This window comes from Heterocephalus glaber, unplaced genomic scaffold (genome assembly GCF_053883595.1).
Source record: "Heterocephalus glaber isolate CG9 unplaced genomic scaffold, H.glaber_assembly_v1.0 deba00001688, whole genome shotgun sequence".
Lineage (NCBI taxonomy): Eukaryota > Metazoa > Chordata > Mammalia > Rodentia > Bathyergidae > Heterocephalus > Heterocephalus glaber.
Genome location: NW_028258413.1, coordinates 10054119 through 10080830, shown reverse-complemented (window position 1 = coordinate 10080830; position 26712 = coordinate 10054119). Strand labels below are relative to the sequence as shown.

General features: G+C 39.1%; 1 protein-coding gene across 1 annotated transcript in view; it reads left to right on the top strand.

Annotated features, from left to right (window-relative positions):
• Mttp (microsomal triglyceride transfer protein) overlaps positions 1 to 26712 on the top strand; it is a 41953-nt gene that overhangs the window by 4821 nt on the left and 10420 nt on the right. The window contains exons 2-14 of the mRNA XM_004866282.3: positions 930 to 1117; positions 2365 to 2508; positions 7354 to 7461; positions 8549 to 8665; positions 8949 to 9088; positions 10763 to 10913; positions 12974 to 13131; positions 16323 to 16491; positions 17246 to 17353; positions 19984 to 20196; positions 22025 to 22236; positions 25030 to 25127; positions 25213 to 25334. Of these exons, the coding sequence (XP_004866339.2) occupies positions 930 to 1117; positions 2365 to 2508; positions 7354 to 7461; positions 8549 to 8665; positions 8949 to 9088; positions 10763 to 10913; positions 12974 to 13131; positions 16323 to 16491; positions 17246 to 17353; positions 19984 to 20196; positions 22025 to 22236; positions 25030 to 25127; positions 25213 to 25334 (1928 nt within the window). The remainder of the gene's footprint in view (positions 1 to 929; positions 1118 to 2364; positions 2509 to 7353; positions 7462 to 8548; positions 8666 to 8948; positions 9089 to 10762; positions 10914 to 12973; positions 13132 to 16322; positions 16492 to 17245; positions 17354 to 19983; positions 20197 to 22024; positions 22237 to 25029; positions 25128 to 25212; positions 25335 to 26712) is intronic.

The following is a 26712-nucleotide window of genomic DNA, read 5'->3' as shown; positions in this document are numbered from 1 at the left end:
TTATGTAGTAAAATATAATTTTATTTGGGCACAGCTAATTTAAATTTACCTATGGGTAGCCCTGAAATGTACCTTTGTACTAAAAGTTTGCTTAATTAATAAAGTACACTAGAGGCTATTCTTTAAATATCAAATTAGGAAACTGTCTATCTAACTTCTATAACTACATTGGCATCTAACTGTTGGTGTTAACAATATGTTGATTACAAATGGTTCTTATGAATTACAAATTTTTCTTATTAAATTTATAAAACAATTTCTGGCAGGACCTCTACTTAAACTCATCCTATTCACACAATGAAAAGCTATACAGCCAGGCATGGTAGCCCATGCCTGTAATCCCAGCACTCCAGGTGGATGAGACAGAAGGATCACAAGTTCAATCCCAGCATGGGCAACTTAGTGAGACTCTGTCTCGAAAAGAAAATCTTTATAAAATGGGCTGAGGGCCGGCGATTTTAGCTCAGTGGTTTCACTGCCTACTGCGCAAGCACAGGGACCCGAGTTTGATCCCCAGTACCAAAAAAAAAAAAAGAAACCCTGTAAAATAAAAGGGCTGAGGATGTAGCTCAATGTGAAGGTCCTGGGGCTCAATTCCCAGTACCACCAAGGGGAAAAAATGTGAAGCAATGCTATTTCTCTTTCAAAATGTCCTATTGTTCAACCAGGGTAATACTGGATAATGTAATAATTGATTAGACAGATACATTAATGTTTTCTGAAGTGATAGCTTATTTGTCTGCTAGTTCCTCAGTTTATTTATGTTTTTCAAGCTACTGATTTCAGCACTTTCCTCAAGTCAGCAGACACTCAGCTCCCAGTGAGGCCCCCTGCAAGCTAGAGGAAAGCAATTGTGGAATGACTGTGTGCTCCCCAGCCTGACAGATGTCTTCCAGTTAAAATGTGGTTGTGTCCCTGTCTTTATGCAGGTCACACAACTGGCCTTTCACTAAATAATGACCAGATATATAAGCTCACATATTCCACTGAAGTTTTTCTTGATGGAGGCAAAGGAAAACCCCAAGACAATGTGGGCTACCGAATTTCATCCAGTGTGGATGCTGTCTTGCTGTGGAGGAGCCCTGACGGTGATGACGACCAACTAATCCAAATCAAGGTGGGCATTTTCTTCCAACTACAAAAATGACAACAATGTCCCCACATAGGATTGGATGTCAGCAAAGTCTCTGAGAAATGTGACATTTGACAGCACTTCTGTGCACTTGTTTATAAAATCATTTAGTTTATATTTTGACATAAAATTTTAAGTACTGGATCCACAGTTTTTAAGTTTTTGCTCATCAAAAGCAATCTGAGTTTTCCAAATCATTGAAGCAGGCAAGTAGACAGTATATGTTGGTGAGTAGCCGGAGTAAGGTGTCCCGTTCCATATGTAATATTAGTAGGGACATTAAACTGGAATCCATTCAAAATGTTCTAGGAGAGAGGGATCTGCACTCCATGTCCTGTTGAAAACAACTGATATTGCTGTAACTGAAAGGGAAGGTGAATTAGAAGTTCCTTGATTGAACAGGAAGTTACCAAGGAGGGAGTGAACCTATTTCGTATTCTCCCTGAGGAAGAACCAACTGCTCCCTTTCATGGCAGTATTTGGTCAGCTATGATGGTTTAGATTCATGCATTAGGAATAGAGACCAAGTTAGATAATCTATAAAGATTTTCCACTTTTATATATGGTGGTTCCATATTTGTTTCTCAAGAACCTAAAGGCAATAGATTCCTTTAGCAAAGTCAGTTATTCTTTCTTGTGTTAGCATGAAATAGCAGTGCAGGACCAAGAACTTGGAACAAGTAATAACTGCTGTTCTTTATAATGAGGTCCATTGCAGAACATTTACAAGTGATCTTTGTTTCCTAGATGTCTTTAACATTTCTTTCCCCAAGTTGGCTCCCATAGTCATCATCCACTACTCTGAGGCTTTTCTCAACAGAACAGTAAGATAACTTGCAGAAAACACTGCGTCCAGTCTTTCTCGGTAACTAGACTCTTTACTTCCAGTGCTCCATATACAGCTGAATGGAGCAGAAGTGCATTCAGACAAATACTATTGTACAGAGAGAACAGCACCTGTTCAACAATGACATAAAAGAGCCATCTTTAAGTCAGTTATTGTAAACCCAAAATCACAGAGTTCTTTAAGTACAGTATTTTTGCCTAATTAGAAAATCTAATTTTTTAAATACCATCTCCATTCTTTTGAAGGGAGTGGCAATGTCCTACGATCATGGATAAAAAAATGATAATCTCAGTTGGTCTATTTCTTTACCATTTTATTTTCTAAGAAACTCTGATGGAGACAGACTCGAGAAGTTTTTCTAATAGGCTTCTCTCCATGACTGTAGATGACAGATGTAAAAGTTGAAGATGTGAATCAGCAGAGAGGGGAGAAGAGCATCTTCAAAGGAAAAAATTCACCTAAAATCCTAGGAAAGCAAAACTTGGAGGCTCTGCAAAGACCCATACTCCTTCATCTAATCCGTGGAAAGGTGAGGAGCCTTTGAGGGGGTCTTTTCTCCAATTCCCTATTTAATTCCCTCCTGTGTACATATTATTTTAAGGTAATAGTGTTTTCACTGATTTCATGGTAAATGGAATTATTTCAAGAATTAATAAGCAGAAGCTGAAATTTAAATGTTTCTACAGTAAACCAGTGTCCCAAATTCTTTTATATATTCTAGCCAATTTGTTTTCTATTTTTGTAAAAATCTTTTTAGGAAAATCAAGTATTTCTTTATTGATGAGAGGCTTAATTTAAACAGCACATCCCTTATTAAATTAGGAAGGGTTACAAAGATAGTGTAACAGAGCAAGTTATCCACAGAAACTATTGGATAAATCTACTGGATAAATCCTAGTCAACTGGATAATTAGATAAATTCAAGAATGCAGACAAATTACAATGCAATGATAATTTAGATAAGTGATTTTAAACTCTTATGAGGATATTGAGATCTGGCTAAAGTACAAAGTTCAAGCTTTAGAAAGGCATGGCATGTCTAAGGTAAGGTTCATTCTTTTAAAATTAGAGATTCTTTGAACTCTGAACTGAAAATGCATTTAATATATCGAAATAATGAATGAACACTGTAATTTCATTGGAAATCTGATCAGAAAGTTCTGTAAGTATGCACTATTTATGGTTTGAGTTCAGTTTATTTTAAATGGTCTTAATATATTTGGAATTGAGAAGCATGTATACTCTGTGAAGTATTGGGCACTATGTATGTGGGCTGATGAAAATCAAAGCATGAACTGATAAGGTTATCTGAAGCTAAAATAATTCTCAGAATTCCAGAGAGTGTTTGCTTATTGTTTATTTAACTGTAGCTAAAGTGTATCAGACACTTACTATTGTGAGGCACTGACTGAAGTCTTTACCTGTATTAGTCTCTTATCCCAGGGATTACCCTAGGAACCATGTGCTTTATCATCCTCTTGTGATAGATGAGGAACAAGGTTAAGAGATCTTAAGAAACTTGAATAGGGTCACATAACTGGCAAGTAGAAAAGCTGGTATTTGAAATAGAGTCTATGCTCAAGCTTCTATGTGCTACTGTGTTCTGCCTGAAAAGTACTTGGTAAAATGCTGTCTTCAGTTGACTTACGTGTTCCTTATTTTATTCTTTACCATCTGTGTTCATTTACTTGATTTGCATATGGCTGTACTTTATTAACAATGTGAAACACTTATTTTTTTGGTCTGGGCTTGCAATGTGGCAAGACACTTGAGTCCATTAAATATTAGTTACATTTATAATCTTAGTGACAACAAATCATTTTATAGCTCCTTCACTGGCAGTTGAGTACAAAGTCTTTTGTTACACACATGAAAGGACTTGGTGCCCTCACTGTTCAAAGGCTGGGATGGAGCTGCCACATCATTATTTCAGGGTATTAATGGGCCAGTTGTAGAGGAGCTATGATGTGGGGTGGCTTCCTGTAGCCACAGGCTAAAGTACATCATCGTAACTCTTAACTATACAAGAAGTCCTTGGAAAAACTTGACCCTGGAGATGGAGAAGCCAAGTAGACTTTTTGGCCACATTGTTGTCAGGAGTATCATCACTTTAACTGTTGTTTCTGCTTACTGTGACAGAAATTATTCAAAGACAGGGTAAACTGCTGATGGCAATTGTCTTTGAGAGCATTTTATCCTAGGCTGAATTTAAATGTTACTTAAACGTCCTGTGATTGCAAGGATGCTTGTCTGTATGTATCAGTGTACTTCCAGAGGTCCTTTCTCCCCTCCCATTTGAAGCTCCCATGTTGACATCATGAAAGAGAACTTATCAAGTTACTTGGATACATATCATTGCACATTTTATTTTTTGGATAGGACTCTAGTTTTGTCTAAAAAATCACAAACTAAGTTGGAAATGTGACAATTATCTGGTTAAATCAACACTGACAAGGGAAAGGTACTTCCAATTATAGCATAAATTCTCACTGGGCCTGAAATGCTCATCCAATTAACTAGATAATTACCAGATTTTCTGTTCTGGTTTTGACTGTCTGTGTCAATTAAATTAACCAAATGGCTTCTGAGTGGGCCTCTTGTTTTGTGCTGTTTCCAGCCATCGATTGGCTCTCTGAATCTCCTGTGTGACTTCTGTACACACTGAATCTCCAACAGGGCAAATGATATCTTTCAAACTCACTTTGAAAGCTTTAGAATTTTCTTCACCATTTGTATCCAAATGTGACATTTCCTAGCTATGTTCTGTCTTAGGTTCATATCAGAGATAAAATGACTATCATTCTTTGCTGGGATCTTTTTAATTCATTTTGCTGTTTGTCCACTTCATGTAACTTTGCCTCCTCTTATTAAAGAATATACATAATGAAGGGAGCAAGTAGAGAAACATTTCCTTCCTAAGAGCCACGGATGAGTGGGGCCTCTGTATTCCAAATTGACCTGCACCTACACCAACACCTCTAGACTTGCTTTCCTTTCATTAAGAGCTTAGTCTGTAACCAGGTTGTGCCCAGTGCTGCTCTGTGGAGGCTGAGTGTGAGTTCAGATAAGAGCTGTGTCCTCTCAGGTGTTCAGAGCTCATTCACTACTGAATGAAGTAATCAGCTTTATGGCTTGAGTATAACAAAACTTACTCAGCTCCTATTGTGAAACAATGAATTTAAGATTATTGCTGCAATGGTCACATGGATTGAACTGCAAAGTTCAGATTTATTATTATAAGCTATGCACAGCTAATATACACACAAGAACTGTCTTCACTTTGGATCTCACTTTTCTTCCTTTTTTTTGGTACTGGGGATCGAACTCCAGTCCTTGCACTTGCAAGGCAGGTGGCGCAACCACTGAGCTAAATCTCCAGCCCTGGATCTCACTTTTCTGCTCTAAAGAAACAGAATTCTGGCCCTGGGTATAGCAGTCATATAAAATAAAAGTCTGAGGGCCAGGGATTTAGCTCAGTGGTTCCACCTCCTACCTTTCAAGCAAAAGGTCCCAAGTTTGATCCCCGGTACCCGCCCCCCCCCAAAAAAAAGTCTGGTCCATTTTCTAGTTCTAGAGAAAGAAACAAATTACAAAGAATTTTCTTTGTGTCTCCTTGTTTACATTTTTCAGCCTGTCAGGAAAAAATAATGTTCAAACATCATTTTCTTACGAATCTAGAGATCAAGATCAAAACTTCACCATAGAAGTGAGTCACTAACAGGAGAGTACTTGCATAGTCCAAATTAAATCCAAGAACTGGGTTTCCTGAAATTTTAGGTGAAACATTTTAAGTAGGTATATTCTGTAATCTAGAAGGAAATTGAAGCTAATGATGACAGGATAGTATTTTCCTCACTTGCTTTCTAAAATATCTAAGACCAAAAAGTTACAGGCCATACCCATGTGTGCACTGGGCTCAAGTAACCCAGTTATAAACCCTGATAGGCACCCTATCTGGACAGAGCCTCCCGTCAAATATCTGCAACAGACGTGACACTCACTGCTAAAGGAAATTGGGCCCTGTTTACCATAGAGAACATCACGAACTCAGCCTTTTCTGAGAAAATTGCTGGTGATCTGTTTGAGAATATGACCCCAAGGATTTTCAGACACTGAGGTCATTATTCCAGTTCCTTTTTAACTGGGACAAACAGCACTATTCCAACATTTATAGGTTTGTCCAGTGTAATAGCTAAAATTGATTGCCAAATAAAGTATCTAGTAAATCTGTCACTAGGCAGAGTGTATGGAAGGAAGTAAAAATAGAGATTCGAGACACTTGTTTGAGTAATGCAGACAAAATATTTTCTTCTTCTAAGGCATGAGAGACTTTTGCGTAGGCCAAATTATTCATAGTGATATTAATTAAATTCATTGCATAATTACTGAACTTTCTGTTTTACTTGAAAAGTCATAGTTGTATTTAAAGAGAAATAGAAATAGAAATATTCAAGATATTTTGGTAGAAATGCTCAGCTATAATTATCAGAGACCTTGGGAATTTTTACAGGGAAGATGTATCTATCTCCTATTTCTAAACTGTGTGAAAAGTTTAGAGTAAATATGGAGTGAAAACCAGCAGCCACCTTCCAGAAAATTCTCTTTGTATTTTCATCCTATTTTTTATACATGAGCTAACCTATCAAAATGATGAAAGGCACTGTGGCTAAGATGTCAGGGATAAAACAAAGCCGAGTCACTTATTATTGCCGCCAAACCATAGCCACCCTCACCATTTTGACCTTTTTCCACCTTCTAAAGGGCACCTTACAGCAGTACCTGGGGTCACAATCTCAACCTCCAGTCTTCCAGCCTATGCGTCTCCAATTACCCAAATCCAGGTGAATGCAGTGGGAAAATGTTGCCCCTGAGGAGTTTTGCCCCTGGGTACATGGGCTGCCTGGCCCTTGTCAGAGCCTATAGAGCATGAGCTGTTCAGAAGTCTGCAGGGTTGTGATTTTCTAAGAGTCCTCCTATTTTCTGTTACTTTATATGCTGGTTAGTTTCTGTTTCAAGCGTGGTAACAGGTAAAGAACAGGGAGATATGTTCAAAGAGAATGTTCCTAAATTTTCTTCTGTGGACAATTCTTGTTTTCATAGAAATCTCAGCCTTTGTCAGGGCTCTTTCCATTTTTATCAGTGCTGATCACAGTCAGAACCTTCATCATCAGCCCCCTGAATTTCACATCCTGATGATCTAGCTTCTGAGAAATTTAGTTTCTTTTCAATAAAAAGAAGTCACAGTTTTGTAGTAACAAATCACGTTCTCCCAGAGTTAATGGGGCAAGAATATGAGCTTTCCAACCACATATTTAACCAAATCTGATGAATGAGGCATTTGTGCTTCTTTATGTTTCTCTTTTTCCTCCCTTAGGTCAAAGAGTTCTACTCATATCAGAACGAGCCAGTGGCCATAGAAAATCTCAAGAGAGGCCTGGCCAGCCTGTTTCAGATGCAATTAAGCTCTGGAACCACCAATGAGGTACTTGCTAACATTACTAAGGTTTCAGCATTGTATTGGTCAGTAGGGTTAGCAAAATTGTTTTGAGAATTCTAACTTATCCAACTCTGGTAGAAGAGTTACTCATATGGTATTGCTCAGACAAGTTAAGTTGGGTGGTCAAATCTCATTAACATATGAAATAACTGCCATTTATGCCAATGTTTTATTATTTAAATTCAGGGTAAAGAGAATTAGAATCAGTTTTATTAGGGAGGCTTTGGATAATTGTTAGATATGCACAAAACCTTAGGGATCATTCTAGTAGTTCCTAGACATCGCCAGACACCATTATCCTATTGGGGAGCTTAGGAAAAAATGGATTCCCTGGATTCAAGAATCTGTATCCCCTCTATTCAAGAATCTGTAACCCTCTTCTCAGATAATTTGGATGCATTATCAGTATGGGGTACCACTAAGCTATACCGGTGGCCCTCATTTTGCAAATTCAGGAACTTAAGTTAATCAGAGAAGTTGAGCAGTTCTCCCAGTATCACACCTGGGGCTAAGGCTAGAGTCCAACCTTTCCAGCCAGCCCATGAAGGGATGAGAATGTCTGATAGCTAATGTTGGCTAGCTTGCTGAAATAAGACAGGGATGGTCCTGGCCGAAGCCCAAGGGAAATCTCAGGGAAGCTAAGCAGCACCCACATGGATGCATTAGCCTAAACTCAGACTGCTGAGGTAGCTAATAATGAGTTTAATTAATCCTACAGTTTTTTTCTGAAAAGTCTAATCATACTCAGCTCTTCAAAGTAACATGCACACACTGTAGCTACAGCCTTAAGAATCAACACTCCTTGACTTGTAATTACCCATTTGCCCAGCTCTTTTTGGGTGGAGAGAAAAGTGGGGCAATGTGAAAACTGCATAAGACTAAACCAAAGAAGATGAGAAAGAATTGTCTGCTATTGGAAACCTTGAGTTCTTTCGGTCTGGTTTGTCAGCCCTGGGGAGAAATAGAAGCATTCCCTAAGGGCGTGTTAGGGACCTCAATTTCAAAGCCACCTCCTAGTGAAATTCAAATAATCCAGGCCTGCTCCCATTATGTTCTTGCTTTTCTTTTTTAGGTAGATGCTTCTGGTCATTGTAAAGTGACCTACCAGGCTCAGCAGGATAAAGTGGTCAAAATTAAGGCCTTAGATTCATGTAAAATAGAGAGGTCTGGATTTACAACCCAAAATCAGGTATGATTGGTATTAGTCTCTTTGAGGCATTTGAATAATTATGTCTTGTACAGATTAATTTAAAATAGGAGAAAAATAAAATAGTGGTAGATTTGGGAAACATTTAAAAATGTTAGCTTAGATTCTAGTTTCACACGTGTCATATGAACACACATTTAAACATGTTGTAAGTGTGGGGATGGGTGAAGAGGGTCAGGAAGATAATTTGTTATTTGACTCATTTCAAACACTAAAATCTGACTGATCATTTGTTTAAAAGATACCCATTTATTTATTTATTTAGGTCTTAGGTGTCAGTTCGAAAGCTACCTCTGTTACTACCTATAAAATAGAAGACAGCTTTGTGTTAGCTGTGGTTTCAGAAGAAATCCATACTTTTGTGCTGAATTTCCTAAACACCATAAAAGGAAGAATAGTATCACAGTAAGATATTGCTGAAATGTTTACTTTCTTTGCTGTTTGTTGATATATGATTATATTTGATTAGTAAATGGGTGTGTGTGTGCACACAGTGCTTTCTTGTTTCAAGTGTGAGTTCCTTGAAATATTGTAGTGATTATATCCTGTTCATCTTTAGTCTTCAATCATTTATAATACAGTAAATACCATTTTAACAAAATTTCATTAAAATGAGTGATTTGTTGAATTGAAATTTTAAGATGACAATTGTTTCATTTATTACAGTTTATTTTCTAATTTCTGTGTCAAATGTTTTTAATATTAAGGTTAAAACGTAGTAGCATGTGTATTTTCTTTCCTTGGGGGTTTAAAAAAAATTATCATTAAGAAACATCAAAAGTTCCATAGTAAAGAGATGTGACAGAATTTTTGGTGAAATAAATTTTTGGTGATTTTTGGTGGAGCATTTAAGTATTTAATTCTGTTGTGCCAACTTGAGACCATTTCTGTGTCCAGAATAGTCCTACAGAATGAAGAACTGGATTTAAAAGTTGTTTTGCGATTTTAATTCTAGAAGAACACTTCTCATCACTGGATGTGGTATATCTTATGCCACTTCCTCCCCAATATTTCCTGTGAAGTTGCCCTAGTGTCAGAACCAAATGAATGCACAATTATGGGAGAAGTTCCTCAAACCATAAAAACTTGAAATTTCTCATCTGGAGTAGAATTTTACACCGTACTTCACAGTATATATTGTTTTCATATATTTTTATACAAAATGAAAATTTAATTACTTATCAAGTCTATTGGGTTTCCATTTCTATACCACCCCAACTCAGGGTGTAAAACACTACGATCACTGTAGTATTGTTTCTTATATTTCTGGCCTTGCTTGGCCCAACTTGACCTTGGCTCATGTCTGCTAAGCAGCTGCAGTCACTGGCCAGGTTGGAATTATTCAAAGGTTGTCCCTTACTTGCCTGGTGCTTGAGCTAAGTAGCTCAAACACAGGTAGCTCCTCTGCATCTCCTCTTTGTGTCCTCTCTCCCTGGCCCCTCAGGCAGCCAGGCTTCTCATCTGGCAGTCAAAATTCCAAAGGCACTTGTGCTGCCAGCTTGCAGATGAAAGCTGAATTCCTTTGCATGACATAGCCTCCACATCATAGAGTAACTAACTCCTGCACTCCTCTGCCAGTTGGGGCAATCACAGAGTCCTGTCCAGTTCCAAGGGGAGGAATCCAGATCCTACCTTTTAAAGAGAGACAAAATTTGGAAGAGCGTGTCAGACAATAATAATATTGAGGCCAGTTTGGAAATTAAGCTCCCCTATCAGTCTTGGTTAATAAGTGATGTGTGGTTGTATTGAAATATTGTTTCCAGAGAGCTAGGCTAAATTCAGAAGGGCTGACATCCCATATCTTGTTCAGCATCCAGGAAAATTTTCTTTCTAATATTCTCTTGTCATAATATTTTGAAAGCTAAGATTTAAATTTTCAAATCTTTCAATAAAATTGTTGTTCAGGAAGTCTTCACAGTTATATCAAAGTTTTAGTTACCTCTGGAGATGCCAAAGCTTGAACTCATACTACTTGAATATGATAATATACAGGGTTTTTGCTATCAAAATGGCAATTAGTATCTTGTTCACTCAAAAGAATGAATCCTTATGATGTTATTTCTCTTTGGTGTTATGCAGGCAGAAATTAGAGCTGAAGACAACTGAAGCAGGCCCCAGACTGATCCCTGGCAAGCAGGTTGCCACTGTAATTAAAGCAGTTGATTCAAAGTACACATCCATCCCCATTGTGGGGCAGGTCTTCCAGAGCGCATGTAAAAAATGTCCTTCTGTAAGTGTGAACGAATACAGGACTAATAGTGCTTAAAATTTTATTTTCCTTTTGTCTCCAGTGAAAACACCAACTAATTCTGTGGTGAAAGTTTCTGAAGAGCTGCTAGCCACCAGTTACGATGATCATAGCCTTAAAAACGTGAGATGATGCATAATACAACAATAATTACCACTCCCTCATCTCTAATAAAAAATGTTCTGACTTAAGGATAGACCTTTGAAAATCACATCTAGAATTCAGAGGAAATAAAGGGCCTATGAAACCAGGGGAAGTATACTATGCCAAGAGCAGGGACAAGGGTCTGAATCTTGAACATTCTACCACTTCCTAGTGATTCTCCATAGGTAGAATACTTTACTGATCTTAATGTTTTGAGTTTTGCTGTTGAGGACTAAAAGAGGATTTCAAGTTCTTTGCTTAAACTAGGATACTCTTTCTCACCATACTTCAGTGTGCCCTACCAGTGCAGCCAGAAATGAGATATCCCTTCCCACAAGGCAAAGTATAGATCATCTCATAACATTTTCAGTTCCACAAAAAGAATTTCATTGATTGAGTCAGTTGGATGTATGATCATAAAAATGCCTTTAGGGCCAGTATTTCCTAATATTTAATCACTCGTCAGGAGAGCAAACGCTTGGCTTCAAGCTCCATGTGTAGCTACTCAAAAATGATCTTCCCATGGGCATTATGGGTGTTCAGAAAGCTGGAATCATAAGCAACTGATACCACAATTTGCTTAAAGTGCCACACACTAATTCCTTATTAATTTCTAAACTTTACCAAACTGAATTAGAGGGGAACCAAAACATTCTGATACACAAAATCATCATTTTTAAACTTTATTTCTTTTCTGGTTTGTTTTTCTTTCATGTGTCATGTAATGTTCTAACATAATTTTTCTAATGAGACTGAAGCTATTTAGGAAAGTGACTAATGAAACTACATATTTTCCTTACGCTGTGAACTATTCATTCCTCTCCCCATCATTTTAAACATTGTGAGCCATCTAAGATTTTTGATAATTATTTCTTAATTATCACAAGAAGAGTTTATATCACTGAGAACTTGCTTCTTCTGTTTTGGTACAATGGCACTCTTGAAACTGTAAGAGGATCTGAATTCATCTCGATGTAGGTTTTGCTTACAGAAAGGACTCAGTAAATATCAAGCTAAATACAGGTGGAATTTTGCACCAGAATGTCTTCTTAAGATCAGATAGATAGAGGAGATTTGCAGCACAGAAAACAGAAGTGCTCATGGCTTCCTAGAAGGGATGAATCATTCAGAAGCTGGAGGTGTGGCGATTACTGCAGTCTGACAGGTGCAGGTCTCTGGTGGAATTTAACGTGCTCTGTACAACTGGGCAACAAGTAGTAAAGTATGAAAAGTAAGTTCTTTAGTTTGTTTCAAAGCCAAGAGAAGTCATCAGTTACAATTATTAATTTTAAAACTATTATAGAACAATTGCTGTTGCTTGTAAATTATCTTTATTTAACTGCTACTCTACCAGACAGATATAAACAATGATGAAGTAACACATCTGCAACAGCAAAACATTGAATTTCATACAAACAATGCAATACAAAGACAGGGTAGGGAGCTCAAACTTATGAAATTGATTTTCAGGAAGGTACAGGTAAATTAGAAACCATGCAACTTTTCAGCAGTTCTGATTTTTCCCCCTCTAAAATATCCTGCTGTTAATTAAAATTCTGCATAATTCCACTAGGGTAGTGAAAGCCTTGTGTCAGGTATAAGACCCTGGGACCTATATGTCCAGACTCAGTTAATGGTTGGCAGGGCCCTCAGGGACATGCTAAAGGGTAAAAGTGGTCCTCCTTCCCAGGAAGGCACTGGGGTCAGCAGGCCTCTCTGTGGCCCCTGGGTGTCAGAAAGGCTGGGATGTGGCCAGGGAGACAGGAGTCACATCAAGCTAAGATACAAAGGTGTCTCCTGTTTGTCACATATGAGGATGATTTTATTCCTTGGAAATAAGAGTAATAAGCAGTGTACTCAGTGCTGTGGGTAGAGCAGGATTGTGGCCTGTTTTGCAGCTCTCGGAGCATTGGCAGTCGGTCATGAAACACCTGCAGCCGGACAACCTCTCCAAGGCTGAGGCCGTCAGGAGCTTCCTGGCCTTCGTCCAGCAACTCAGGAATGCAAAGAGAGAAGACATCCTGCAAGTCCTAAAAACCTCAAGTCAAGATGTCCTGTAAGTCCCCCAGCTGTACGTGGGGTTAGGAAATGCTCTGGGTTGCTATTCTTATTAAATAAAGATTCCTTTAATGCCAACTGCCCTGTCTCCAACTCAGCCATCCTGCTGTTTGCATCTTTATCCACAGTTGTGCCATGTGTAGTTACTGGATGGTCACTGGGCTAGAAATCCAAGAGTGTTTCTAACAGTGACTCACGTATACATTTCTGTGCTTACAAGTTTAAATGATGCCACATCGGTACAAAGAGGCCAGGCTAGGGCTTCCCATGGCACCTGGACCAAGGGCTGCTTCACTGTGCTTTACATTGTATTCCTAGCTGTTAATTCACACTGGAAAATATTTCAGAGTTGATTAAAGTAAACAAAAAAGGTATGACTTTCACTGAAAAGTGATTTCACTAAAGATCCAATTAAGTCACATTTTATATAGAAAATTGAAAACTGAGCTAAGTAGCTAAAGGAATTTAGAGAAAAGAAATCCTTATATTATTTTACATTTGGTCAAAGTGTGATTCATTTTCATGTGTACTGAAGAGAATTGATTCAATTCTAAAATTCCTTTTTAAAAAAATACAGAAGATTTTTTGCATTAATACAGAATTTGTCTGCGAATACAAACTTAGCTGCAAGATACCAATTACTCTAATTAATCATATAGTTCATGTCTCACTTAATTTGACAAACAGTGAAAATTAGTCACTAACATATGGGAAAGTGGAAACTGGCCAAGTTACACACACACACACACACACACACACACACACACACACACACACAAACACATGTTCATGAGCCCAGCAGCAATAGTAGTCAGATTCAAAAGACTCAATTTCTCAAGAAGAAGAGAATTTAACTATTTTTCTGAAAAGCCCATTTATTCTTGCTTGTGATTGTAAACTTGCCTTTAGAATGCTAAAAAAAAATTGGTAGAGGGCCGGGGATTTAGCTCAGTGTTTCCGCCGCCTGCTTTGCAAGCCCAAGGACCTGAGTTTGAACCCCAGTACCAAAAAAAAAAATTGGTAGAAATTCATATGATTAATCACAAATTGGCTACTTTCCTCGAAAATAAATATTTAAATCAGAAGTTGGAAGATAAAGCAAAAGTATAAATTAACAAGTCTGTTGTAATCATAGACTCTTAACTAAATTGGTAGAGAGACTTGTCTTAATATCAAGGCAAAAATACTAAGAAGTCCAGGATTTAGGTATCAATTGAGAACAGGGATTGCACTAACCTTTAACCTTATCTGTAAAAATTGTCAGATGACGGGGGCCAGGGATTTAACTCAGTGGTTTCGCCTCCTGGTTCACAAGGGCAAGGTCTTGAGTTTGATCCCTAATACCAAAAAAAAAAAAAAAAAAAATTGTCAAATGACAATACTTTGGATGACTCCACGGAGTATTTTGTAAAGATTTACCCAGTGCTGTACAATATCATATGTGATATACATGTAGCGTGGTGTAAAGAGACCAGAATGAACTAAAATTAGATGACCTGGTTTTAAATTTTCTGACTTGCAGCAATTGCGTATCCTTTAAGCAAGTCATTTCCTGTTCATTTCTCTCAGCGTCACTTTAACATGTATGAAACAGTATAATAACTCCTTTATACAGTAGGACAGTCAGAGGCATGAATGGAGTAATGTGACATTTCCTGAGCTGCCTATGTCGCCCCTCCAGTAAGTGGCAAGACAGTAACAGGTATACCAAGAACAAAAGATTCTAAGTCACTAGGCTGGAAAATATGGGATGAAGCCAAGTTACATAGTTATCATTGCTGCAGGCATTGTAACCATCTTTAATCTGATAATGTTCTTTATCAGCCTCCTTGAATATTTTCTAGACTTACATGACTTTGAGGTCGCCCATCCCTTTTTCAAGCATGTGTAGCATGAATTCATGGGCTACAGAGTCACAAAAGGCTGGGCTGCAATCTCAGCTACACTATTTGTGTCACTATGTGACCTTGAACAAATGACTTGGTATCTGTGACTCTGTGTCCTCAGTTGTAAGGGGAAATTAGAATTAAACTGCCAGGATATTCAGTGAATTAATGAGGTGGCAGTGTTAACAGCTAATATTTATTAATCATTTAGAGTTATATCAAGCAATCTTCTAAATTTTGCCTTGATTATGTAATTCGATCCTCCCAACAATCCTAAAATACTAATTTTTTAGCTCCATTTAAAGATGAAGAAATTAAAAAGAGGCTACCCATCTAAAATTTCTAGTGCCGCACTTAGCCTGTGGTCATTTCATAAATACGCTGTCTCTCCATCTTTGCTTTATTTATTAGTTTTGTTAGGATCAAAGTAAAAGAGTGCAAGTATGTAATTTTTAAAGTATTAAGCATAGTTTTGACCTGTTTACATGGAGGAAGTGTATAGAATTTAAATACAGATATTCATTAGTGTAACAGCTAGTTTCAGAAATTTTACTGTTCCAAACTCAATCAACAAAAGATCTTCCATGACCAGAATATTGAACTAGAATTTTTCTGTAAGAATTCCTTTCTTTTTTTTTTTGTTTTTGTTTTTGGTACCGGAGATCGAACTTGGGTCCTTGCACTTATGCACCAGGCGGCAGAGCCACTGAGCTAAATCCCGCGCCCTAGGAGTTGTTTTCTGATCACACATATTTACTGTGATTAAACATAAAACTATACCACAATGTTTCCAATTTAAAAATAGCAAAGTCTTCTCTCTTGGATGTAAAGTTAAAATAATTTTTAAATCAAATGATGCTGCTCTAATTAAATTATCATTTGAGAAATATGTGTACTTGGAAAGCTAATTAGAGAAAAAATTCAATTTTAGGGACCCTACCTTTTGTGTATTGCTCATATAGAAAAGAATTTAAGCCTAATTTATAATTTCATTTAATTTTATAATTTTCATATAATTTCGTTTAATTTTAAATATCAAATTATATTTGGCATAGGTTAAAATGGTGAAATGAATTTGTATATTCTGTTTATACATTGTTTAAGTCAGAGAGAGAGAAGAGTGAAGAGACAGGTTTAAATAAAATAGGGAGGGAAAGTCTTACTCTTTTTTTACTGTTGTTGTTCCATTTTAAAAAAAGGAATGCTTCTCCAGGAAACTCAAGGCAGTGGAAAGTTGGGTGTCAGAGGTGTTAGCACACCTAAGGGCCCTGTGCGCTGATTAGAGGGACTGTGCCCTTCTCAGCCCGCAGCTTGTAGATGCCATCACCTCCGCGCAAACCCCGGACTCACTAGAAGCCATTTTGGACTTTTTGGATTTCAAAAGTGACAGCAGCATTATCCTCCAGGAGAGGTTTCTCTACGCCTGTGGATTTGCCTCCCATCCTGATGAAGAACTCCTGAGAGCCCTCATCGTAAGTCAAGGGAACCTTGGGAAAATAGACTCTCAGCTGATAATGATGAATCGAAACACCTCTCAAGAATATCAGCAGTAATTAAAAGGTGTTTGATCGGAATTAAGGCTGTGAACTGAAGCCTTCTGATTAGCCACACTACATTTTTTTTTTTGTACCGGGGATTGAACTCTGGACCTTGTGCTTTCGAGGCAGGTGCCGGAACCACTGAGCTAAATCCCTGGCCAGCCACACTCAAATTTTATCAGATTGATTTATATTCATCAATCACTAGTTTGCAGTACATTACTTCACTAGTGTCTTTACAATCCTACCAACTAACATAAAACAGACCTTGTGGAAACTTAAAGATTGTTGCCCATCATATCACGTGGCATGGAACAACACTTCAGAGGAGAAGCGTAGGTTATACTTTAGTGAGCAATTTTTAAAAATTTGTTTTGATTTTAAAATTTTCATGGTGTCTATACATATACATTGAAAGGATACAGTTGTTCCAATATTTAAATGTTATATTGGAACCAAGAGCTACATTTCTCTTGAATCCATGATGCTTTAAGTACTCTTATCCATTCGTGAGCTATTGAATAGCTCATATACTTTCTGGAAAATAAGCCTATTTGAGAATCTGATAAACAGTAATGAATGTGAAAACCTTTTGCCCTGGTATTGGTTCCTTCCTTCTTCTTTATAAGCGCCCCTTGGAAATGTTTAAATGTCTAGATGACCTTAGCTATCTCTGCTTGGCTTACAGGGGAAGTTCAAAGGTTCTTTTGGGAGCAATGACATCAGAGAGACTGCTATGATCATAATCGGCGCCCTTGTCAGGAAACTGTGCCAGAATGGAGGCTGCAAACTCAAAGTAAGTGCAAGCCTAGCCTGAGATGTGGTCTTCCCAGACCACCCTACATGGTACTCATCACACTGCCCAGTGGCTCTCCCAGTCCACCTACCCTGCCCTGCTTTCCTATTCGTGTAGCAATTATTGCCATCCGGGTTCCATTAGACTCATTGTTTACTTCTCTCTTGCCATAGTTTGTGTGCCCCATGCAGGAACAAGTCTTTGCTTTGTCCAGTACCAATTGTTTAAAATGAAGCCTGGTGCTAGATGATGCTCCATAAACACTTGCTAGAAAGTGAATGGTCCATTAATCTTTCTCCCAATTTATATTCATTGAGTACTCATTATGTACTCAGATTTTTTGTCTTTGTTTGATTATCAATTGATAAATGATAAATTGTGAGGTAAAATGTGATATTGCCATACATTTACACATTGTGGAATGATCAAATTGGGTTTTTAACATAGCCATCCCTCAAATACTTATTGTTTCTTTGTGGTGAAAACATTTACAATCCAATCTTCTAGGTAGTTTGAAATATGCAATATGATTTTATTAACTGTGGTCACGATGCTGTATGACCACCAGAACCTGTACGTTCTGCCTAACTAAGCCTTTGTACCCATCTCCCTTTCCTGATCAAATCTCCTCTGTCCCACCCCAGCCTCAGGTAACCCCCATTCTCTTCTCTTCATGCTTGCACGATTTTGACTTTTATACATTCCACCCGTAAGTGAGATTGTGCAGTATTTATCCATCTGTGTCTGGCTTATTTCACTTAGCACAATGTCTTCTGGGTCCATCCATATTTTTGTGAATGACAGAATTTCCTGCACCTCTAGTGAACATGACTGTACCACTGAAACATAAGCAAAATGAGAACACAGAAACTGCAGCAGCCTTTTCTGTTCGAGGGAGCTGGGAAAGGTTTTGCCAAAATCATGATATGTGACCTTAGTTTAGAACTTTTTAGGTCAAGAGATCATAGTATGGAGTGAAGGATAGTCTAGAAGTATATTGTATGCAAAGGTCCAACATGAGTATCTGCCTGGGAACAATGAGCCCTTCTGCCATGGACATTTGTGTAGTCTATATCTAGATTCACCAATTCTTTATCTATTGACCTTTTTCCATGGCTTCATTCTGCTTTATTTCAATCTAACCACATGGGAGTGAGTCGTAGACATGTACCATTTTATTCCCTGTTACTTTTACATCTTGTTACTTGTGTGCCATTGTATCTAAGCACTTATAGTAGACAAAGTACACATGTTTACAAAAGTGTGTGTTCAAACTACTACTTCTAATGCTAATCCAGCACAACTGGGTACTTTCTCTTCTTAGTGATACATAGATGCATCTCTTTCTCCCACAGTGAATGTCCTTGTTTCCAAGAATGTCAGTATATTGATTCACTTGATCCATCTAAAGCACACACAGGATGCTTTTTAGAAGGGCTGCACCAATGTCACTTCAAAGACAAAGTGCAGTTCAAGACTTCAATGCAGCTCTTTTTGTTCTTAGGGTACTTTCCATCGACAGTACCTATAATCTGAGTTTCATGCTCAAAAGTTGCTGGAGTTAATTCTTTTCTATCCTTTTCTGTTAAGTTATATTCTCATTTTGATATATATTTGTGTCCATTAGTTTATGTTTGAAATGAATTTTAGTAATTTTATATTCTAGCTGATTGAATTTTATTTCTTGAGCATATTTATTACTTTTAGAACTGCATAGCTCCATTGAAGTACATTGGCCCTGTGGGGGGGGGGGGATGGGGGGATGTACCTGTCTCTCACTTTCAGAGTTCATAAATCCTATAGCTGAACCACAGCCCAGAATCTTCTAGTTTAAAGATGAAACAAGCCCATAAAACATATACAGTGGCAAAGATAAGACCAAAACTTGGATACCTCTCTATCTAATTTGGTTTTCTATTAAACTATTAACTTGTCTTCTATTTATTTTTTATTTTCTTTTTCTCTTTCTTTGTCTGGGTCAGGAAAAGGCCTTTGATAATTGCAGAACATATTTGAAAAGTACCTAGCAAAGGGCTTGCCACATAAAAGGCATTTTAAAAATATTTTTGAACTGTGTGACAATGTTAATTAAATTTACAGTCAAATGAAAATAAACACTTTTAAAACAAATGGACTTTAAAAAATAAAATAAAATAAATAGAAAATAAAACAACTGGACTTTATATGTTGGGCTCTAAGGACTTTTACTTAAATTTTTACTTAAAAGTTGTATGGGGCCAGGGATTTAGCTCAGTGGTTCTGCTGCCTGCCTTGAAAGCACACGATCCTGAGTTCGATCCCCAGTACAAAAAAAAAAGTTGTATGAAGACATTCAGAAATTCAATAAATGGGAAGTTTTTTTAAATAATCACTCACAAAGGGATTTTTTTAAATGGCTGTATGCATTCAGGATATGTTCAAAATGAAATATGCCTGTTATTAACAACATTCACCGTCTCTTGAAAAGGTGTTACTCTATGTATTTTTAAAAAGAACACAACACCTTTAGCCAACTTTACTTGTTTATTTCAACCAGGCAGCCAATGCAAAGGTTTTGTGAAACTCTTGTTCTCTTCCCCAAGTTTAATTTTGTGTGTAGTCACATATGCCTAAGGGATGTGATGTTTTAGGCAGTAGTTGAAGCCAAGAAGTTAATCCTGGGAGGACTTGAAAAGCCAGCGAAAAAAGAAGACACGAAGATGTACCTGCTGGCCCTGAAGAACGCCCTGCTCCCGGAAGGCATCCCGCTCTTGCTGAAGTATGCAGAGGCCGGCAGAGGGCCCATCAGCCACCTGGCCACCACCACCCTCCAGAGATACGATGTCCTCTTCATCACAGATGAGGTAGCATCTCCAGAAACGCTGGCAACATTAACAGTCAAAAGCAAACTCCTCCCAAGTCTCTCTACTTTCCCCGCAATGATCTCTATCTCCTGAATGAGATAACTCTCAAATTATATTTATGGCTATTCCATAGTGCCTCACACTTTGAATAATGTCCTGTGTCCTGAAACATAAAGAGTGAAGCATATTATCTTACTCTAAGAAACAGATTCTTTTCAGAAACATATTGTCTATTACAAATTTTAAGATGCTGTTAAATTTTTCAACACTTAGTAAATATCCTGATTTAAGGACGATCTTGTTTGTTCACAAAACTTTATTTTCAGGAAGCCAACTAAATTAAAATGTTCACAGAGCAGATAAAGTTTATAAACCTCAAGATAAACTTTCTGTGAAGAGTGTTTAACACTGAGAATTTTTGTTTTGTTTTGTTTTTTTAGTTTGCACTAAGGCACCCACCATTCCAGTTTTGTGTCGCAGTTGATAGGCTATAAGGCATGATGGTTAGAGGTATAAGATTTTGAAAAACACAGGCCTAACAATAAATTCTGGTTGTCTTTTCCTCGTTGTTTGTTCTTGGATGAGATACTTAACTCCTATCTGCCTGAGAACAAGGCTGAGATTTGAAGGAGACAGAAAAAGGTGGAAGGAAATAGAATTAAAAGAAATATTTAGAAATGCCTCCTATAGAATCTCACACATTACATATTGTTGCACAGTGGCAGCCACCACTAAAATTACTTTTGGCCACAGATTGCAATTATTATGGCATATTTTCTTTTGTGCCAATGTTTTTTTAGAAAAGAAGCCCTAATGGGCCCTATGATTGATAATGGTGTGTCAACTAGGACCATCAAAGGTAGCAGATGTACTAGGGATGTTTATTGTAGTCTGTTTTCTGTTGCTATAACAGAACAACTGAGGCTGAGTACTTTATAAAGACATCTATTTAGCTCAAAGTTCTAGAGGTTAGGGCGCATGGTGCTGACGTTCTCTTATACCAATGGTATCAAATGGCAGGAAATACAGGCAAGGGTGGCTCGTGGTGTGCTTCCCCTTCAACAACCCATTCTTTTTTTTTTTTTTTGGTACCGGGGATCGAACTCAGGTCCTTGCGCTTGTGCAGCAGGCGGCGAAACCACTGAGCTAAATCCCTGGCCCAACAACCCATTCTTAGAAGCACCGATCCAGCGCATATAATCACCCCTTCTGGAGGGTGATGTTTCTAGCACCTCATTTCCTTCCACAAGGCCTCTGAGAAGCACATTCACGTCCAGACCCCAGCAACCATAGCACAGGCCAGTGACACAGGGAAGGTTGTGCTACCCACTCAGTTTTTCTGTGAACCTAAAGCTGCTCTAAAAATAAGGTGTATTCATGTTTAAAAAGGAGTTGAAAAATTCTGAGTACTTCCTTGGTTGCTCAGAGAGCCTTCTCTCCCCAGTTTGCCACATGGCAGTAGTGTCCCTGAATCCTACAGATCGAAAATTAGGCCAGGCTGTGCTGCAGTGACAAGTGGACTCAAAAATCTCAGCAGATTATCAAAAGTTTATGTTTCGTGCTGTGTCTAATGTAAGTGAGAGGCATGTGGCTGCAAGTTCATAGTAGTCATGGGAGAACATGGGGAAGGTGACTACCTCTCCATTACTTCCACCTAGAGGTGATCCACATTGATTCTGTTTATGGTCCAGTCACATGGCTCTGACTAATGGCAACAGACCCTGAAAAAATAGTAACACATGCACATCATTATAAATACCCACTATTCCTGCTACAGTATCAGTTCTTAAAATCTAGATGTGCACTAAGTCTAATGTCTTATAAACAGGTTAAGAAGACCTTGAACAGGATATATCATCAGAATCATAAAGTTCACGAAAAGACTGTGCGCACTACGGCAGCTGCTGTCATTTTAAAGAACAATCCATCCTACATGGAGGTAAAAAACATCCTGCTTTCTATCGGGGAGCTTCCCAAAGAAATGAATAAATACATGCTCGCTGTGATTCAAGACATTCTGCGCTTTGAAATGCCTGCAAGGTATGATACATCACATGGCGCCTCTACTTGTTATATAATAATGATGTGGTCCTTGTGCTGCATAAAATCAGTAACAAATTTCCCATCAGAGGGCTGTTTTTTGTTTGTTTGTTTCATGAAGTTTATTGTTACATTTTAGGTATACACTGCAGTTACATTCATCATTGGGATCTTGTACCTGTACATGATGTATCTTAGTTCTTTTTTTTCCCCATTCCCCTGCCCTCCCTTCACCCTCTCCACCCTTTCCTATTTACAAAGACTTTGTTTCCATTTTTTTCTTGTCTCATATTTTTCTTTTCCCTTCTTTCCTTCCCGCTACCCCTCCCACCTCTTCTACTCCTTTAGACCTTTTCTTCCTATTTCACATTATCGATTATACATTTTGATCCTTATTTACACTTTTAGTTTTTCACACCAGAGAAACTATTCAGTATTTATACATGTGTGTCCTATTTATTTCACTTAACAGTATGGCCTCAGTGTGCTCCCATTTAGCTATAAATGTCTCTAGTTTCTCATTCTTTATGGCTGAGCAGTACTCCATTTTATATAAAAAAAACAACAACAGATCTTCTTTATCCAGTCTCCAGTTGATAGGCAATTGGGCTGTTTCCAACTTTTAGGTATTACAAACTGTAGAGGGCTGTTTATGGAGCCAGATAAAATAGCTTTACTTTGGCTACTTGTGGCTTGGAACTCTGGGTATGATCTTTACTGTGGCATTTTGTTCAGTCTAGTAAATATATATAGTAATACTTCAATTCATGAACACTTGTGGTCATAAACAATTCAGTTCACAAACAGAAATGTTTAGCAAAATTTTGCTTCCCTTCATGAATGCTGCCTCAGGTGACAAACATGACCATAGCCCTCTTTTCAAGAATTGTGGGGCAAATTAAGTTCATGAAGCGAGGCACCACTATTACCAAATGTTAGTAACCTTTTAAAATTGCATTTGGAATGGGACTACGTTTATAAATAGCACAACAGAATGATGTAAGTGCACATCAGATGTCTTTCACTTTCACTTTCCAAGTGTTAGGAATCTTTGAAAGCTCATTCATCACAGCTTCCGTGCATCTGCCTGTGAGTGAGACCTCTGGCGGGGGCCCACACAGAGGGCAGGTCACAGGCTGAAGTGCAATCCACATCGCTCTCTGCCACTCTTGCTGCCTCCCTCCCTGTTCCCAAGTCCTTGGCCCCAAATCCATGGATGCCACTCTTCAGGATGCCCCCAAAGCCCCTCCTCACCAGAGTGAGAGGGCCAGAGAAGGAATTCACATTTTCTCTGCATGCAGAGCACCAAAGTTCAAACTCGTGTCTCCCCCATAGGAAAGGAAAACAGGCACAGGGGAGGATGAGAAGACAGGACAGTGAAAGCTTGAATCCAAGGGAAACAGAGCTAAGTAGCCTGAAGGAACAAAAGCCAGGGAGTCAGTAGAACCAAGAGAAGAGCCAGGTAGAGGAGGAAAAAAGAGAAAGAAGCAGGTAAGTGGGGAGAGAGGCAGCAAGTCAGCCCTCTGTGCAGCCTCGTGTTCCTTAGGTGACTGGATTGATTTTCCTTCTTCTCTGTGGCTCTTCTGGGACTCCGGCAGGCCCTGGGTGTCTGTGCTGCCTTCATCTTGTGCTCTTGGAGTCTCAGGGACAGGAGAGAGAGGGTGAGGGCAGAGAACAGCCCAGAAAGGAAGCCATCACCGACAGATGCTCAGAACCAAACCCTCTGAGCTGGAAGGGATGTGGAAGGCTGCCTTGGTTTGCGTCTCTTCCCTGTGTGGGGGTCTGGTCTCCGGCAAGTGGTGTCATGCTTCACTTGCCTTCTCTGGTGACAGGAAGCTCACCTCCTTGGGGAATCCTGTGCAGGTATTCAGTGTCTCAGCATCATGTCTTTGTATAACAGAAAGCTCTGCGTAGCCTTGGTTCCATCTCTGGAACAAAGCAAAGCCAAGTCTAGTCACCCATTCACACGAATGCCCTGTGGAAGTTGGGGGTCAGCTGCCAAGACCAGGACCTCCTCACTTTTCTAGGCTACAGTCCAAGCACCTGTGGCAGCAGAAGATGGTGGCTGAGGGGGCTTATAAAATTACTGCTCCCTCTTCTCAAAAATTTTGTCTTAGATCTTAGTTCAGTTTACTTTAATTATTTCTCTCTTTTGCTATGTTGCTGTAATTTTATTATTACTGACAAGGTTAGGATTATGTAATGAGAAAGGGAAAGATCTCAAGATTAAAACATAGGCATACTGTACAGGTATGGGGTAAAAGTTAAAACTTGTTACTTAGAGGAGACAGTGGCTCCTTTCTGGGTTTTATTGAGCTGTTTGTACAACTGAAAGCCACACAGATATAGAAGAAATCCTGGAAGTTGACTGTTACACGTCTTTAGCCAATGATGACATTAGTGGGTGTAGGAAAATGTTTGAAGAAACACTGCACAGCCTCCTGATTTGGTGCAGCTTTTCTTACTTGTGATGAGTCTTCAGTAGAACTCCGTGCCTCCAAGCCCATGTCCTTTAGGCTCCTGAGATGCGGCCACAGTCAGCTGAAGCATGTAACAGCTGGCATCCTTGCCTTGGCATTTTGAGACCAAGCTGCCTGCAGATATCCGAGGAATGAAAAAGAAAGCCATCACTGCAGTGCTGATCTGCAGCCAGCACCTTCTCCTGTCTCGGACTGGCATGAGGAAAATTTGGCTCCCTCTTTTTTTTCACTGAGAATTTGGTTTCTTTCCAAAATTGACTTGTGACACAGCCATTGCAATGAATGTGCACCCATTTCTTTTTACATGTTGCAGCAAAATGGTTCGCCGAGTGCTCAAGGAAATGGTCCCTCACAATTATGACCGATTCTCCAAGAGTGGATCCTCTTCTGCCTTTACTGGCTACATAGACCGTACGTAACCTGAAAGCGTTCTCCCGCCCCTTCCCAGTGGGCACAGGGGAACTACTGTTGAGTGACCTAGCTGTTTTGTTCTTAGGTAGCCCCCACTCAGCTTCCACTTACAGCCTCGACATCCTTTACTCTGGTTCTGGCATTCTAAGGAGGAGCAACCTGAATGTCTTCCAGTACATCGGGAAGGCTGATCTCCATGGTAGCCAGGTAACAATTTCCTTCGGATTTTGCTTCATAAAGGATGCAAGAAGTCAGCCTAAAGTGGAATATGTACACGTGTATATGGATGGTAGCTGTGTAGAAGGTGCAAATTAATGGTGGCCTCTGTCACATGTTGCCCATGAGTCCATCAACTGCAAGAGGCTGTGTGGTTTATGGTCTCAGAGAAAGCTTCAGGTTGGAAACCTCAATAACCTGATTTGCCTAGCTTGCTGGGTATACATTTGTCTTTTCAAAAGTACACATATCCACAAAGTTGAAACGCCAGTATTTCTCACTTAAACATTTTATGACATTTTATTTTTATTCAGAGATATTCTTTAGGGCCACCCAAGTATTTCATTCTGTGATATATTTGTCTTTTCGGAGTGTCTCTACAAAGTCCCCATAAGAGAAATGGCATAAAAGAATTGGCTCTAAAGAGCCAATCTGCATGGCTTCAGTGCTGCGAGGAGAGAGAATAAAGGGCAATCATTTGACAACTAGCTAACTTCCATTCCTTTAGTTTTATCAAAACTTAAGTGATGTTCTATTAAGCTTCCTTATTATGAAATGCATTTTCTTGTTAGTTTATATGAAGATCCCATTCTGACCTTCTGTGTAACTGAAGTCTTTTAACTTTAAAGGGTCACCCTGTGCTATAGAAACTTGAGCTCTCAGCAGTGCAGCATCACCACACCCTTTGGCAGTGCTGCCATCACGGTCCTTCTGTCCCCAGCAGTCGTCATCTGTTTTCTGATGCGTGCTCTGAAATGCCAGGCACTCTGTGGTTCAGGGCTGGGTACAGAGGACAGGGAATGAGCAGCAATTCCTCTGGGTGGTAGAAGTCAGGGCATGAGGTTCTCGTGGTGTCCACCATGGTGCTTGTCATCATTCTTCTTTTGGGCAAGGAAGAGGAATTTGACCTCAACATGTGCAGAGTCCTGGATCTACGGATAGCAGCAGCCTTAGAACCGCACCTGCCTCTTTACCTCCTCTCAGAGCACCCTGAAATAGCAGGTCCATTCTATGTGGGGTGCCCTGGGGAGACTGACTCTGGATCAGCATCGTTGTATAACGGAAAGCTCCTGGTCCACGTAGACACACTGCAGGGGTTTGACTCCTCCCCTGCCATTCACTGGCTGAGCAAGCTTGGAGCTTTTTAAATTGTCTTGCCCTCAAAATGGGTGAAATCATCTGTACCTAAACCTTGGTTGTGAAGATGACCTGTAGAAAACCGACTTGCCTTTTATTCAGGAGAAAGGTTTGTGTTTTGTTTTGGTTTGGTTTGGGTTTTGCCTCGCTGCTGCAGATATTTTAAGTTTTGAGCCCTAGGCAGGTTCCAGAAGCCCGGCATCACCCAGAGCAGGCAGGACCGTGTGCCAGA